Source organism: Chrysochloris asiatica, unplaced genomic scaffold (genome assembly GCF_000296735.1).
Source record: "Chrysochloris asiatica unplaced genomic scaffold, ChrAsi1.0 scaffold00053, whole genome shotgun sequence".
NCBI lineage: Eukaryota > Metazoa > Chordata > Mammalia > Afrosoricida > Chrysochloridae > Chrysochloris > Chrysochloris asiatica.
The window spans coordinates 10,901,682-10,919,724 of NW_006408571.1; the positions used below are offsets into that span (position 1 = coordinate 10,901,682).

The 18,043-nt window shown below is 44.3% G+C and overlaps 1 protein-coding gene across 1 annotated transcript in view; it reads right to left on the minus strand.

The window, feature by feature from the left end:
- Positions 1 to 1,028: 1,028 nt before the first annotated feature.
- The window catches only part of KIF24 (kinesin family member 24), a 65,272-nt gene continuing 48,257 nt past the window's right edge, over positions 1,029 to 18,043 (minus strand). Inside the window, exons 8-13 of the mRNA XM_006863158.1 lie at positions 14,655 to 14,726; positions 8,995 to 9,104; positions 3,444 to 5,621; positions 2,236 to 2,329; positions 1,461 to 1,592; positions 1,029 to 1,157 (exon numbers count right to left, since the gene is read on the minus strand). Coding sequence (XP_006863220.1) covers positions 1,029 to 1,157; positions 1,461 to 1,592; positions 2,236 to 2,329; positions 3,444 to 5,621; positions 8,995 to 9,104; positions 14,655 to 14,726 — 2,715 coding nt within the window. The remainder of the gene's footprint in view (positions 1,158 to 1,460; positions 1,593 to 2,235; positions 2,330 to 3,443; positions 5,622 to 8,994; positions 9,105 to 14,654; positions 14,727 to 18,043) is intronic.

Consider the following 18,043-nt stretch of genomic DNA (forward strand, 5'->3'; position numbering starts at 1 on the left):
CCTGTGTGGGCAGTTTATGTGCTCTGTGCAGCAAGCATTTAAATTACCTCACTGGGTCTAAGCAGTTGTAGCCTGTGGAACTGACTCCATCCCTAAAACTTGTCATAGTAAATTTCATTTTGTGGGTGTGAGAAGGGGCCATAGAGCCTTAAACCAAACTGGAAGCATAGTACCCTCTGCTGGACAGATGAGGTAAAACCAGGGACTGCCAAAAGGCTGGGCCAGGCCCTGCAGGCTCAGAGAGCCATGTAGCCCCTTTCTTGGCTTTTTAAATTAAGCTTTCCTTGTAAAACCTTTAATTATCCTTTACTTGAAAGCAGGGTTTCATATATCATGGGCATCAGCATGAGACATGTGTCTCACTGACCTAGGAAGGCTTTGGAAGTGGTGGATACCTGGAGTCTGCTTTATCCTCCATCTTGAGCTAAAAATAGACACCGCACGCAGAACTTCGATGAAGGCATATATGTGTTATGTGTATTCTGTTTCAGAGGTCTCAAGTTTTGACTAGAACACTAGATGCCAAGATACTGAACGCAGGACCATAAGAGGGGGCGTGGCTGGGGCCATCCTGGATGAAGGTGAGCTAAAAGATGACTTGCCTAAGACCCTCCAGGTCTTCCTCTCTTCAGCCCTAGAAAGCGTCTCAAAACAAAAGTGGGCCCAACTTGGGCCAAAATAGGGGTAGAAGGTAAGGCGTCTCCAATGAGCCGCAGATTACCACAGGAGTGTGACGCCTATCTGGACTTGGTCAGTCAAGCATAAATAAGAGATGGGGAGAGAATGACGCAGAAACATGGGCACCCTCTTTTGTTATTTCTGAGCTGCAGGAAGGGAGGGGAACTGTAAGCACAAACCTGGGGTTAAAGGTGTCACATCTGTTACTGCAGATACATCAAGGTTTATTCATTTTACTACATTTTTCAAAGCAAACTGTAAGCCCAAAACGAAACAACCCCCAAAGGCTGGTTAGAGAGAGCTTGCCCCAGTCCCCAGCATTCATTAACAATGTTTTTTTTGCCAAGTCTTCAAAGAAAAACAATTCTGTTGACAGTTGCTTTCCCCAGTTTGTGACCTCTGGCCTCCAGCACTGAGAACTCCCTTCTCTGATCACCAAATTCAGAAACATCAACTTGGTTATTAGACCCAAATGAGCCCTGACAGACAGTTGGTCAACAAGTAAACACAAACTGTGTTACAGCCCCAAAGAAAAGGAGAGGCACTAAGTCTAGTCACAGAAGCTCCTGTTATTAGAGCTGAGTTTGAGACAGGCCTGGCCCTAAGGGAGGAGCTGGGGCCCATCCAAGGCTGTGTGGCTGAGGCAAGGCTACCACAGGCAAGACCAGGGAGTGACTGTTAGTATATGCAGGGAGGACCCCACAGAGGCCTTGGCCCCTGAAGCCCAGCGCACGCTCCTCTACTCCCCAAACCCTCCTGTATAGGATGTGGTTCTAGGATACCACTGCCCTCTCAGGGGCTGCAGGTGGCCTGTGGCAAGCCAGGTACAGCTGTAGCTGACTCCTCAGGCTCTGGATGCACTTGGATTTCAGAGCCATGATTTCATCCAACTGAGTCACAAAATCTTCAAAATCCTGAGGAAGGAAATGGACAAATGGGAGTGTTGACTGTGGCTGCCCTCTGCTGCCAGACTGGCCTTTTAGGGGTTGGGACCCTACAGCTAGGCACAGAGTGGGCCAGCTCCTGAGTCTGAAAAACTTTCTAGGTAGAGGGAAGTTTTACAGGACACAGATACTTTGACAGAAGTCCCTCTACCCTAGAGAGCCCTGGTGTGGCGCTGTGGGTTAATGCCCTGGACTGCAAAGTTGTTTGAACTACAGGCTTACCAGCTGCTTCTTGGAAACCCTACACAGGGTCGCTAGAGATCAGAACCGACTCGACAGCACTTAACAACAACCTCTAGTCCACATATAGCAGGCAACAGACTGGATGGTCACTGTTAGCATCACAGGGAAGGTCTCAAAAAGCCAGTAGGGAGGCAGCACCGCTAAGGATTGAGGCTAAAAACATTTTTGTCTGGGAGCGGGAATGGGAGCATCTCATGCTTACATGGGCCTGTCCCCCCTTACAGGCTATCTCAGAGTAGTGAGAGGAAGTAAAAGGCCTCAACCGCAGCCCCTTATCCTACATATCACATCATACAAGTATGACCATCAAACTGACTGCAGGCTAATTCCCAACAACCTCCTCAGACTGAGTACAGTCAAGACCACTTACATTGGAAGCCATCTGACTCATCAAGGTCTCCTCCTTAAAGCCCAGCTCAGCCATTTCATCCAGCTGTTCTTGGTGTGCTTGGATCACCACCTGCCTGGAACACCAAAAGAGACACTGATCTCTTGGCCTCCCACCCTCCTGCTGTTCCCATGATTTCCTGAAGCTGCCTCTGCCCATAATGGTCAAGGCTTTGACCAGGACCAGCTCACCAGCATCTCCTCCCACCCACTTACTTGTTCCTTCTTGGGACTCATCAAGGGACTAGGGAGATACAGGGAAAGAGATGGGCTTCGTGAGTTACCTCCTGCCTCCCCAGATGTACTGAGGGTGCTGAGGACAGGAGCTGCCCATTCTCTGCAGCTTTCTTGCCAAAAAAAAGGCTTTCAGGGCTGTGACCCCTGTGACTGGCATACTTGGGAAGGTAAGGACTGCTGTCTAGCTGTCTTCCTGTGGAAAATCCAGGGATCAAAGTAGGGTGGTTGAGCGAGAAGCTGGAGGTGCTATTTGGTTAGACTCTACTGATGGGTAGAGACCATGAAACCGCATGATTGTCCACTGGAGAGAGGCAATTTCCTTGCTGTGCATGCCTGCACGCCCTTCTTTGTCTATGCCCCTGGCTGTAGTCTCGCGAGCACCAGGCTGACCCCTGACCTAGGAACTGGGAGCCCTAGCAAAGGAATGCAGTCTGACGGAGGAAGAATCCTCTAGGCCCAACCTGCCGACTACTGCCCACATGCCCCTGGGCCTTGGTACTCTGTGGGCCTTCAGTTTCCTTTTCCTACATCCTCTAAGGCTGCTTTCCCATCTCTCTTGGGGAGAGCAGCCCAAATCACCAGCCTCCCTGTTTTCTTCCTTCCCTACCTTGGAAGGTGCCCGGCCTGTTTTAGTTCTGGGGTTGCAGGCTGTGGCTCCTGGACCGAAGGCAGCGTTTCCAAGAGCACAGACCCACCAGAATGAAGAGGAGAGTTGTGATCTCACGGGCCCTAGGCTTCATTACAGGGCAGTACCTCTCAGTGTGCCCAGGCTGGGGCCATCCACACTGGTGGTCTTGCTCCCATACACGTTATTCCTATAGTTCATGTCAGATGCACCTAGGTATGCTCTCTGTGGAGAGCCAGTCAGCACAGTCTAACACTGAACCAACAGAGTCATTCCCATAACAGCATGGAGCTGATGTGGGGGGAGGGTGTCAAAGGGGCCCAACTTACTGTGCTTGCCCCAGGGTGGGCTCGTGGGGAGTCCCTGCAATCTTGGTAGAGCAGCTGGGGGCCAGGGCAGAACCTGGCCTTGCTAAGCACCTCGGACTCAGCTTGTGCTTATCCGTGTAGAACTTGATGGGGTGTGTAGATAAAGTCAGCTCCTGCCAACTCTGCCCTGCAAGAGGCTTTCTCTCCTGGACCCAGGGCTGGTCTGCCACATCACTACTTCCTGTCCGTGGGGTGAGTGGAGGCCCAGAGTGAGACCTCCCAGTGTGTATGGTGGGGAAGGGCTTTCCTGAGAAACTCCAGGCCCCACCCAGTTCTGTCTCCTCGCCGTCAGCATCATACTGCTCACTACTGGTGTGGTCCTGAGAGAAGAGTGCAGTCTCTCTGCCCTGGCAGGCCTCTGCCAGTTCAGCATCCTTGATGGGCAGCTTGTCAGGTGGGTGCTGATGGATGGGGGATGGGGACAGAGCTGGAAGATGAGCACCAGGCTTGTTGTCAGGGGGAGATGACGAGAGCCACAGGTACCCAGCTGCCGAAGCCACTGGTAGAACTGCCTCCTGATCACTGGGTGACGCTGTGGGGCCCACAACTAACCCTCCTGTGCCATCTGCCACTTGCCCCAAGGGAGGCGAGCCCACATCGTCTGGGTTCTCCAGGAGGGATACAGAGAGGGGAGCCATCAGCCCAGAAGCATATTCAGAGCATGTACCCGATTCTCCCCCAGAGTCTTCTTGGAAAGGGTCATTATTTTTCACGGTTCTGGTCACTAGAGCCAGGCTGTCTTCGCTGAGTGCTCTCAGAGGTGTGCTGACGATGTCTCCTTGGTCTGGGGACCCAGGTACAGCGATGTGGGACAGTGACACAATGAAACTGTCCTCTTCTGGTGATGGTGAGCTGCCCTCAGCCTGCCCTGGAATCTTATTTCTGAGATCCAATGCTGCATCTCCCCTGAGTTTTGGGGTCCACACAAAATCTACCTGTGAGCAGTAAGGCTTCTCAGCCAGGCTGCCCCTGGGGGAAATCACTGAGGAACTGGAGTCCTCTCTGCTCCAGTCCAAGAGCACCTGACCGGAGCTGCAGCCAGGACCGGGCACTGCTGTTCGGGGTCTTGTGGGGTCACTGGAGCACGTCCAGCTCCTAGGTAAGTCCTTCTCGTCCCCATCTGTCTTGGGGTGAAAACACAGACTCTGCGGCCTCCCGGCTACCTGCTCCACAGGATTCTGCTCCCTCTGATGAAGAAAGAATGAGTCCTCGCTGTTCTCTAAGGTGTTTCTTTGCTTTGTGGTCCTCTGACTGGAGACATGTGAAAATGAATCTTCACTGAAATCACTGTCATCAAGGTCTTCAGCTTGGGCCCCGTCATGGCTCTCAGAATAAGAGCGGGATGGAGGGGAGGTCTCATTCACGAGCTGACCTCCCTGGGGCCTGTGCTGGCATAAAAGTCTTTCTAGTGGTTGGTACTTTAATTTCTGTTGGAGGAGAGGTGGCTGCTGAAATTGCTGGTGATAAAAGCGCAAATGTTCCTCCCTCTCCTTCTGGTGTGGAGGGATATTTGTCCAAGCTTCAGAGGCAGGCCTGGCCAGTGGGCCTCCCTTGCTGTCCTGACTGGACTCTGCTAAGTGGTGGATGTCCCCAAAGGAGAGCTCCCCCCGGGACACAAGCTGCTTCTGCACCGGCTGCACGGTTTGCACTTTCTTGCACTTGGCAGGCTGCTTCCCACGCACCAGGCCTTCTCCTGGGCTAGGGGTCCTGCCTCCCCACCCTAGGACAGTTTTGTTGCTGATTTGATTTTTCTCAGAGCATGATGGTGCTGAATCTTCCGCCTTTTTTTTGACCAAATGCCCAGGCGCCGTGGATCCTTTGACAGGGCTAGTCTGAATGACCCACTCTTGGGGAGGACTTCCTCTGGAGCCACCCTTTTTACCAGGGGCTTTAGGTAAAGCAGAAGCAAATGGGATGTTGGGTGGGTGGGCAGCCAGAGGCTGAGCCTTCCCGCGCGAGGAACCAGATGCTGCTGAGAGTGATGGCTGGAGTCCGAGCTTGACTTTCTTGGGAGAGCACTTGTCCCCTGGCAGAGCCACAGGGGAGCTCTGAATGCGTTTTGGAGAGGAGTTTCCAGATGTCCGATTTCGACTGGTGGCTGCGGCACAGCATTTCAGACCTTTCTTTAGTTCTTTCACCCTGTAAAGGATCACTTCATGTTAAATATATAGTCTCTTACATTATGTGCTAGCTTTCAGGGAAAAAAATGTAACAGCAAAATATTCCAAGGGTTGAGATCTATATTGTTTTATCTGAAAGAGTCAGAGGAAATGGAGATTCTACTTTAGGATGAGATAACTTTCTTTAGCTGAACAAAAGAAACCAGCATCTATCTTGTCTGATATGAGAATGGGACCAACACTCGAGGATCACTGTTGCAGCTAGCTGTATGCGGTACAGTCAGCTCCAACTCCTAGTGATCCTGTATAGGGATTCCAAGGCAATCTTTATGGGAGCAGAAAGCCTCATCTTTCTCCTGTGGAGTGGCTGGTGGATTTGAACTGTGGACTTTGTGGTTAGCAGCCCAACACCTAACCCATCACATCACCAGCAGCTCCCTTTTTCAGAGATTAGGAAATCACCACAGCCCCACGAGAGGGACAAGCTAGGAAGCCAGCCAGCCCCAGAACTGCATGCAGGGCCCATGTTGTGCTTCTTGAAGATGGGCCCACTCCAGAACCCCATGTCTACCACTCACTCACTAGACCACCATCAGAGCTCTCTTTTCCTGAAAACCACTCTGCCTCCAGGCTTCTCCCCGGAACCTGCCAGGCAGTTAAGGAAACACAAAGATGCCAGAAATATACAGGCTGGTGCTAATTACATTAGATTCATCTATCTCAGAGTTTCTCAATCTTAGCTTTACTGATGTTTTGGGCCAGATCATTCTTTGTTGTCCTGGGTATTATAGGATGTTTAGCAGCACCCTGGGCCTCTGCTGACCAGATTCTAGTAGTACTTTCCCCAAGTCATGACAATACAAATGGTGTCCAGACATTGTCAAATGTCCCCTGGGGGGCAATATTGCCCTGCTTGAGAATCCTGCTCTATTCCACAGGGGGATTTTAGGGAACATGGAAAAATCTAGAATTAGGTCTCTGCTAGGATTCTGTTGCCAAGGTCAGAGTCTATTGCTCTGTGCTACTTAAAGCAAAATAAACACTGTAAGGATGTAGAATTACAAGACAGCATCCAGCTAAACTGACGTCCAGTGGTTTGTAATTTCTGCACTCAAATGCCCTTAGGAGGGAGCAGTGCTACTGCTTAGTGAGCTCCTGGAAAACGTCTTTTCCCTATTTCTGGGTTTAATCCTATCCACAGTGAGAGGCTTGGTCACTTCTGAAAACCAAAGTATCAGGTTGCACTGAGACTTGACAGAAAGGCAGGTAACAGTTGAGCAGAGATGCGGGGTATGAATGAATGCATGTGGAATGTGCCTGGGCTTTTTCTTAGGTGTTGTCATAGTGCAGATGTATGAGGATTGGACTGAGAGGTGCCACAGCAAATCTAGATACCTCATTGCTTCCCCTTACAAAAACTCATTAATAGTGAAACACTACAGTTTCCTCCTAGAAGTCATAGTAAATAATTCCAGAAACCTGAGTGCCTGAAGGAGTCTTACAAGCACTTCGGCCATTGATGCTAAAGGCTTCTCAGGTACACTGCCTGTTTACCAGAACTGCTCCTGTCAATACACTGGAGACTTAGGAGATGAGCATTTAACTCAGAGGCAGAGATCATTTATGTTTGTATGGATTTCTACTTAGAACTATAATTTTAATACGCCATTGGAACCACATAAAATAATAGCTTTCATATTTATTTTTAAAACTACTTTGAATGGGAGAGATTAATCCTACTGTACTTTTTCTAGTCTTTTTTTTTTTTTAAACCAAAATTACTTCAAATTAGTTTTTCAGTTATATTCAATATGGAGTCCTGGGATGATGCTGTAGGGTCAGCATTGGACTGCTAACAACAACGTTAGCAGTTCAAACCCACCAGCTGCTCTCAGAAACCCTAGACAGGGTTGCTATGAGTCTGAACCGACTCAATGACACTTGGCAACAACAACATGCTCGACTTCTCTCTCACGAGACAGGGTCATTTCATCTTCCCTCACTGAAGCACTGAGAGGTGATGTTTTAGTTTCTGTTTCAAATCATGAAAAGTTAAGAACTTCAAGAGATTGATAGGATGTCTTGGATTTGAGGATTAGGTGGGGGTATGAAAGAAGATTGGCTTAGAGGTCATAATTGTTGAAGTTAGGTGGTAAATACATAGACATAAAGAACTTTAATTTTTTGGGTAAAAATTTTAAACTTCCAGTTTTGAACTCATCAACATCTCCACTAGAGAAGAGCTATGGTGGTCTGCTTCCATAACGATCCCAGCTTCGGAAACTATCTGAGGCAGTTCTATTCGTTCTTAAAGGGTTGCTATGTGTCAGAGTTAGTGGTTTTGTTTTTTCACAGATGAGGAAATAGAGGCCAAGAGAAGTTGAGAACTCAGCTAGCTAATGGCAGAGTCAGGAAACTGACTCTAGAGTCCACTCTTGGGAACTACTTCTACTAAGTGAGATAAGTAAGGCACGTGGAATGCCTCACTCACAGCCTGGCACCCAGTGGGAGCACCTTCTCTCATACATAAGTATTTACTGAACAGCTACTAGTACTTGTTATTATTAGATGCCATCAAGTTGGTTCCAACTCATAGTGACCCTATGTACAACAGAATGAAACACTGCCTGGGTCCTAGCAGCTACCAAGTACTGTCTGGACACAAAGGATATAGTGGGAAAAAAGAAAATAAGGTTTTTGTTCTTACGGAACTTAAATGAAAGCTCACCTCTCCCTCCCAATAGGTTTCATAAAACGCCACAGATACTAAAGATGCCCAAGTAGTGATAAAAACCATATTTGCCTCAAAAAGTCTCCTAATTTGGGAGACTTCTAGGAGTTTCTGGAAGAATAACGAGGAGATTCAAGGCAGGACCAGGAAGCAAAATAATCAAAGGACAAGATGGTAACAAGAGCATCTTCACCCACTATACTGTGACCACTGAGTCAGAGAGGAACGGGACCCTGGCAGATACTAAGGTCACCACAGAAAGAGCCCAACTAGACAGGTGTGGCAGCTTTGCCACTAACCCGATAAATCGTGAGAAGTTCCTGTCTTTCTCTAGACCTCAGGCTAGCCTTCTGTAACATGTGTAGGTTGGTTGCTTCTGGACCTACATGGTTCAAAGTGATTATGATTTAACCAGTAGTACATATTCTATTCCTACAATCAGGGCTGAAGCTTTCTACCCCAGAGAAAGAGTCCATCTCTCACTAGCTATTTAAAAGCTACTGACAGATATGTTAGAAATCAGTTCTTGAACAAGGAAATGTGTCACCTTCCACTTGTCACAATTGCAAATGGCAGGGCCTGCATATTGGGGTCTAAAAACAAGCTTATGGTGTGAGAAGCACACACGTACATACAACTAGCCATCAGCAAGCCAACTCACCGGTCAGCATAGCGTAAAGTATTCAGAGTGTGCTCAGTGGCCATGTGGCTTGGTGAGATGTTGGCAATCATGCAGGTTTTGGCATCACCAATGAAAGAGTCCTTCAGGACCTGTTCAAAACAGAAGGCATGTCAGCAAATGCAGAATAAACTTACCAAGGGTCTATTGATTCCTTACTGTATGCAGGACTTGGGCCATCATCTCCCTCTGTACACAAAGGCAATTCAGAAAAGAAATAAAAAAGACCAAAAAAACCACCAAAACCAGGTACTCATGTGGCCTATTTTTTAAAGAAATGCAAACAAACAACATAAAAAAATATAATACTTATCACCTACAAAATTTAAAAGAACTGACAGTACAAGGAGCCATGGGAATGGGCACTCTCCTACACTGCCCATGTACCATATGCCATGAACCACTTAATGGTTTCTGAGGGCCTTTACCAATATGAGGACTACCACAGGTAAAACATGTGGACTACTGGTGTGGCAATCACACTTCTAGGACTTGACTTTAAGAAAAGAATCACTCAGTAGATAGGGGTAAAAAAAAATGTATTCAAAGATATTCATCATAGCTTTGTAATAATCAAATGGGAAATAATCTCAGTGTCTATAAATAGGGAGGAAATTAAATAGGAAGAAAATGAATACAATAGAGTCATTTAAAATAATCATGTGTATTTTCCATTTCTTGATGTTAGGTGCCATTGAGTCAGTACTGACTCATAGAGACCCTATGTACATCAGAACGAAACACTGCCCGATCCTAGGTCAACCTCACAATTGTTGCCATGCTTAAGCCCATTGATGCTGTCACTTTGACAATCCATCTCGTTGGGGGTCTTCCTCTTTTGCTCTAACCCTCCACCCCATCAAACATGATCTCCTTCTCTAGCATCCTAACACTATGTCTGAAGTATGAGAGATGAAGTTTGGCCATCCTGGCCTCCAAGGAGCACTCTGGCTGCATTTTCTTCCAACACAGATCTGTTTGTTCTTTTGGCAGCCCATGGCACTTTGAATATTTTCCAATATCATAACTCAAAAGCATCAATTCTTATTCAGTCTCCCTTATTCATTGTCCAGCTTTCACATTCATATGAGGTTACTGAAAATACCACAGCTTGAGTCAGGCACACCTTAGTCCTCAAGCTGACATCTTTGCTCTTCAACACTTTAAAAAGGTCTTGTGCAGCAGATTCGCATTACGTCGTCTGATTTCTTGACTTCTGCTTCCGTGAGTGTTGATAGTTGATCAGAGAAGAATGAAGTCCTTGACAACTTCAATCTTTTCTCTGTTGATAAGAATGTTGTTTATTGGTCCAGTGGTGAGGATTTTTGTTTTCTTTACATTGAGATGCAATCCATACCAAAGGCTACGCTCTTTGATCTTCCTCGGTAAATACTTGAAATCCTCTTCATTTTCAGCAAGGTTGTATCATCTGCATATCACAGGTTGTTAATGAGTCTGCCTCCAATTCTGATGCCACATTTTTCTTCATATAACCCAGCTTCTCAGATATTTGCTCAGCATACAGGTTGAATAAGTATGGTGAAAGAATACAACCCTGTCACACATCTTTCTTAATTTTAAACCATTCAGTATTTCCATGTTCTGTTCGAACAAATGCCTCTTGGTCCAGGTACAGATTCCTCATGAGCACAATTAAGTGGTCAGGAATACTCATACTTTGCAATGTTGTCCATAACTTGTCATGATCCACACAATTGAAAGCCTTTGCATAGTCAATAAAGCACAGGTAAACATCTTTCTGGTATTCTCTGCTTTCAGTTGATCCACTGGACATCAGCAATGATATCCTTCGTTTTACATCCTCTTCTGAATCTGGCTTGACCCTCTGGAAGTTCTCTTGTCAATGTATGCTTGCAGTTGTTTCTGTACTGCCTTTAGTAAAACTTTACTCTCATGGGGTATCAAAGATATTGTCCGATGATTTCTGCATTCCGCTGGGTCACCTCTCTTTGGAATGAGCACAAATATGGATCTCTTACAAGTCGGCCAGCTAGCTGTCTTCCAAATTTCTTGGCAGAGATGAGTGAGTGCCTCCAGTGCTGTTATCACTTTCTTGAAAGATTTCAATTTTTATTCCATCAATTCCTGGTGCCTTCTTCTATGCCAATTCCTTCAATGCACCTTGGACTTCTTCCTTCAGTATCATTGACTCTTGATCATATGCTACTTCCTGAAATGGTTGAATATCAACCATTTCCTTTTGGTACAGTGACTCTGTGTACTCCTTCCATCTTTTTTGATGCTTTCTGCAGCATTCAATAATTTTCTCAGAGAATCCTTCAATAATTAAAGTAGAGGCTTGAATTTTCTCTTCAGTTCCCACAGCTTGAGAAATGCTGAGCATGTTCTTCCCTTTTGGTTTTGACTCCATATCTTTGCACATTTTGTTGTAATATTTGGCTTTATCTTTTTAAGATGACCTTTGTAATTTTCTGTTCAGCTCTTATATTTCATTTTTCCATTTGCTGGAGACCAAGTTTCAGTGTCTCTTCTGACAGTCATTTTGATCTTTTCCTTCTTGTCTTCTCAATGACTTTTTGCTCCCTTCATGTATGATGTTCTTGATGTCATCCCACAACTTTTCTGGTCTTTGGTCTTCAGTGTTTAACGTATCAAATCTGTTCTTCAGATATCTCCAAATTTAGGTGGGATATATTCAAGGTCAAATTTTGGCTCTTGCAGACTTGTTTTTATTGTCAATAAAGCTTCAGTTTGAATTTGCATATGAGTAATTGATGGTCTGTTCCACAATTTACCCCTGACCTTGTTTTGACTGATGATATAGAGCTTTTCCATCATCTCTTTCCGCAGATGTAGTCAATTTGATTTTTGTGTATTCCATCTGGTGAGGTCCATGTGTATAATCGTCTCTTATACTATCTAAAGAAGGAATTTGAAATGAACAAATCATTGTTTTTTCAGAATTCTATCAGGTAATCTCCAGCATCATTTCTATCACCAAGGCCATATTTTCCAACTACTGATCCCTCCTCTTTGCTCCCAACCTTTGCATTCCACTCACCAGCAATGATCAATACATCTTGATTGCATGTTTGATCAGTTTCAGATTGAAGAAGCTGGTATAATTCTTCTATTTCATCCTCACTGGCTTTAGAGGTTGGTGCGTAAATTTGAATAATAGTGGTATTAACTGGGCTTACCTGTAAGCGCATGGATGTTAACCTATCACAGACAGCATTGTACCTTATGACTGATCTGGATATGTTCTTTTTGACAATGAATGTACACCATTCCTCTTCAATTTGTCATTCCCGGCATAGAAAACCATGTGGTTGTCAGATTCAAAATGGCCAATACCAATCCATTTCAGCTCACTAATGCCTAAGATACCGATAATTATGCGTTCCATTTTTGACAATTTCCAATTTTCCTAGATTCATACTTCGAACATTCCATGTTCCAATTATTAATGGATGTTTACATCTGTTTCTCTTCATTTTGAGTTGTGTCCCATCAGCAAATGAAGGTCCCGTGGACTTCACTCCATTCATGTCATCACAGTAAACTCTACTTTGAGGAGGCAGCTCTTCCCAGTCGCACTGAGTGCCTTCCAACCTGAGGGGCTCATTTTCTGGCACTATATCTGACAGTGTTTCTCTGCTAATTCATAAGGTTTTTAGTGACTAAGTAATTGGAAGTAGTTTGTCACTCCTTTTTCCTAGTCTGTCTTCGTCTGGAAGCTCATCTGAAACTTGTCCACCATGGGTGACCCTGCTGGTATTTAAAATACCTATGGCATAGCGTCCAGAATCACAGCAACTCACAAGCCACCACAGTATGACAAACTGAAAGACGATTGGCTTGCATTTAAGTACATGGAAAGATAACTAAAAATTATCTTTGAGTGAAAAATGTGTCTGATTCTGTAAAACTGTATGTAGAACTTTGATGGACTTTGTGGGCTGGGAGATGCCCAGAAGGACGTTCACTAAAATTCAGCAGTGGTTCACTGAGCGCTTGAATTTTCAGGTGACTTTATACTGGTAAAAGTAATGTTTGAACTTAAAAAAAAAAATAAGAGTCACTGTCAGAATCAGGACTAATGGCATACGAGAGGTTGAGAAGACTCATCTAACCCACAGTCACCAATTCTGACTAGTAAGGAGTGGAGGTGTTGCAAGCTCTGCCAGATTCTGTGGAGTCACTAGGTTAACTGCACAAAATAGTGACTACTCCTCTTGGTTGGTAGCAGGCTTCATTCTGCAGACTAGAGAGAGCCTCTCCTAGAGGGGCCTCATTCCAGCTAGTGGGGTCTCCACTGTGCAAGGACACTGCAGAACCCAACCCAGGACATCTGTACCCAAAGAGGCCCCTCCACATGCCCCTCTTCTGAAGGCACTACTGATGCAGACTTAATGTCAACTGGTGTTTTCCGTTACTAAAGAAAAGCACAGGTTTTTTAACAGAAATATATGAGAAAAAAGTTACTAAGTATAGTTCCACCACTCAGAAAAATCACAGTTCACATCTGAATAATTTTTCTGTGTGCTTTTCTCCCTCATTGCATGTTTTTTTGTTTTCAATTATAAAAACAACAGGTGACTACAGCATACATAAATTATAAAGTGAGATGCTTTAAGTTCCATCTTTATCCTCATTATCTACAGAAATAGCCAATGGTAATTGCTTCTTCTGTATCCTTCTAGGTTTTTTTCCTATGTGGCTATATATATATATATATATATATGTTGTTGTTGTTGTTGAGTGCCATCGAGTCGGGTCCGACCCATAGCGACCCTGTACAGGGTTTCCGAGGGTGTAAATCTTTACGGGAGTAGAAAGCCTCATCTTTCTCCCGCGGAGCTGCTGGTAGTTTCGAACCGCTGACCTTAAGGTTCGCAGTCCGATTCGTAACCACTACGCTACCAGAGCTCACTATATATATATGTATGTATATATATATGTTGTTGTTTAGTGCTGTCGAGTTGGTTCTGACCCACAGCGACCCTGTATAGGGTTTCCGAGGAGCAGCTGGTAAGCTTGATCTGCCGACTCTGCCGACCTTGCAGTACAAACAGCTTTGCAGTCTGGCACATTATGCTACAGCGCCACACCAGGACTATATATATATATGAAAAAATGTTTTAAAATCATAGACAATCATATTATTACATTGTTCTATAGCTTACTTTTCAAATAACAATGGATCTGAGCCATCTTTCCTATTAATAGATGTAGATTAGAAATGAATAACTTATTCTTTTTATCAGCAGTCATAATTTTTTTGTTCTGAAACACTGATTGAAGTCTTACAGCAGGAAAGTACCAAGTGCAGCACACACTCCTTCACAGGCTCAGAGACGGCACTACACCAACAGAGTTTATGTACATTGGAAAGAAACAGTTGCTGGGTGTTGGCCAGAAGAAGGCTGCTGCATGCTCTTTTACCAGGGAGCCATAGCACACATCAGATTCTGGCTGTCCCGTACTGCAGGCATCTCTGCCACTGAACCAGACTGGAGGGGCTCCTTCCTTTCTCTTTTCTCCACTATGCCTAGTATCATGCCTCATTCACCAGAGATGTTCTGCTGAACAAACAGATAACTGGAAGAACAAATGCATGAACCTGCAGCATTCTCAAAGCTCACACTTTACTGTACCTGAGTTAGCTTGCTTTGCCTGAAAGGAGTGTGGGTATGTTCTTGATCCAATGCTCGGATACATTCCTTCAACTGCAAAACAGGAGGAAAGTAACAAGTACATCAGATAGTGGAATACAGAGAAAAAGACAGATCAGACGCTATGTCCACAAGAAGCTTACTTTTGCTAAATAAACCACACTCAGGAAATTCTCCAAAAGGAAGTCAAAGTGTCCTGGTAGTTTCTTGTTCACCAAGAAAAGTCAAGCTAGTATTCGAATCACTACCTGTGCTGCCTATCTTAGGGTCTTCCAACAGAATGCTAGGCTGTGATCCTAGGTTAGGTCTGAGTTGATGATGAGGGAGAGATGAAGCAAAGAAACTATTCTCAAGTGCCTGAGGCCACGCTTCTGTCGTGGAAAGACACGGGAGTTCTGGCTTGTAGGCTCCCCTTCTCTCCTCTTCCCAACTACAGATGAGCTTAAGTGGAGAAATTATCTCCTCTTCACCCCCAAATACCTAAATTCATGCTGGATTCAGATATAAATTGACTCAAGGGGTAGGTGCAATTATAGAAAGTTGGAGCTGGAAGGGGCTTGAGAAATTACCCAGGACTGTCTGGTAAGGTAGAGGGTCAGAGAAAAAGAGGAAGACCCCCAACGAGATGGATTGGCCAGGTGGCAGTGTCGATGGACTCAAGTGTGGCAACAGTAGTGAGGTTGGCCCAGGATCGGGCAGTGTTTCGTTCTGCTGTGCATAAGATCACTATGGGTCGGTACCGACTCGATGGCACCTAAGAATAACTCCCTAATTTTTAGAAAAGCAGGACAACAAAAGTGCCAGCAGAGCCCCAGATATGCAGAGCTGCAGGGGCAACAGCAGGAAGAGCGGGGTTCGTCTCAAGCTGTCACGCATCCTAGCTAAAGGTAGTAAACAAAAAGGAAAAGAGGGAAGAGGACAGAAAGAATCTCTTAGAAGTGCCGAGCTGGGGGTTTACCAAGAAGAAGAGATAATTGGCTTTGAGAGTTTGCTAGGGTTGCTCTTAGTGGCAACTAGAGGCCTGGAGCTGAATTCACAGTACCTGATCTCACTCTGTCCTGAAGGATATAAGAAAGTATAAGACAATTTCCTCCTTTATCACAAATCAATCCAAAAGTCCCAAATTTTAACAATGGAAAGAACCTCTAGAAGGGATAACAGGTAAGCAGACTCTTGATCCTAGGTTAAATCTACCCTTGGGGCCTCTCAATGTTACATACACTTAAGTCCAAATGTGGCCACCAACCCCGATCAGGAGCTGGGTCTCTTATAGCCTTGCGGAATCAGAATGGAATGGTCAAGAGGATTTACTAAATAACTGAGAGAGAAACAACCGGCACCTTTTACACCTGACAAAACACAAGCTTTTATTCTACTCTAGAAGGCTTGTTCCTAGGCTCCTCTGCATGTCACAGTCCATTTGAGAAGGACATAGTCAAATACCAAAGGGTTGGTACAGCTTTGTAGCTACTCCTTCCCAGGATCCAGTTGATTCTAAGACCATCATGTAAAATACCAGAATCAGGGATTTTGGGCTATAGGCTATGAACTTTTGGCAAATTTACTTATGCCTTTTGAAGCACAAAATCCGTATCTGTAAAGTGAGGATAAGGGAATTTGCCTAACTAACAAGCTTGTTGTGAAGATGAAACTGACTCATATATAGTAAATGCTAAAAATATGTTGGTTCTGGGGTCCTTTGGAGAAATGCTGATTTCAAGATGGGATAAGAAAAGTGTAAGATGGGCTTGAAATATCTTGTAGTGCCAAATAGTAACGAGGGGCTCAAAAAATGATGAGGGTACATCAAAATAATATAGGAGCCAACTTGAAGGAGTGTATGATATCCAAATCTGAGGTAATCTGTGCAATAAAGTAATGGTAATGGATTACATATAACTCAGCAAATAAAATAAATATCCATTTATTGAAATAGATAAATAAAACTAGGACAACTTTCCCTTACAACAAAATTCCAATTAATAAATTTCAAAGGAATGATGGGAATAGAAACTCTGAATAGGCAAACAACACAGTAATAGCGTTGCAAGTAAGAATCATCAGTGGATGCTAAAATGAGTGACCAAAAGTGTGACATAAAGTAAGATACTTTCACGATCTCAAAACAACTTCCCACAAGATATTCAGACATTATAAAGGGGAAAATTTTATAAAGGAAAAGCTGAGCAGACTCCATAGTAACAAAGTGATCAAGGGTAACTTCGTCAGTAATACGAGATGGGCATCACGTACCACTTGATGTGACACACTGAGAAACGTATCCCTTTATCCCTTCTGTGGAATTCTTGCCAAAAACACATAACCTCAACCTAATCAGGAGAAAACATCAGACATACCCATCAAACAAAATTCAAGGACATTCTGGAAAATCTCTGACCAATATTCTTCAAAGATATTCAAGGTCAAGAATGTTAAAAGCTGAGGCAGCTACAGAGACACCTAAAGGCAACAGGGGATCTGGACTGAACTCTGGCCCTGAAACAGACCACGAGTGGGACTCCTGGCAAAATTCAAGCAAGGTGAACTTCCTGATTTTATAGACTGTGCAATGTTATATTAAATGTTAATATTAGGGAAAGTGAGGTGAAGGGAATACAGAAATGCTAGATACTATTTTCACAACTTTTTTTTTTATAAATATAAAATTACTCAAAATTAAAAACAATGATAATAAAAAGATGTTGGCTCCCTCTCCCACATTTCTTATCCTCTCAATTCATTCTTATGAGGCCTGGAAAGAATGTGCCTAGCTGGAGACTCAGTTCTGAGCAAGAAGACGTAAATGAAATGAAGGGATTCAAGGCAGTACCATGGTCTATAAAATGGAATGAGGAAGATCTCTACTTATGACCACGGAGCAATGTGTCCAGGATATTTCAGAGGAATAAAACCCCAAGGTGCATAACAGTGAGCAAATAATCTGAAAAGCTTTACTATATGAAGAAAAATGTGGCATCAGGATTGAAGACAGGCTCATTATCATAATTGTGTTATGCAGATGATACAACCTTGCTTGCTAGAAGCAAAGAGAACTTAAAATACTGAAGTATATCAAAGACTACAGCCTTCAGCATGGACTGTGTACCTCAATGTAAAGAAAACAAAAATCCTCATAACTGGATCAATAAATAACATCATGATAAATCGAGAAGACTGAACTCGTCAAAGACTTCATTTTGCTTGGATCCACTATCAAATGACATACTGCATTAGGCCAATCTGCTGCACAAGACCTCTTTAAAGTGTTCAAGCTAAGATGTCAGTTTGAGGACTAAGGTGCACCTAATCCAAGTCATGGCATTTTCAATAGCTTCATATGCATGTGAAAGTTGGACAATGAATAAAGAAAA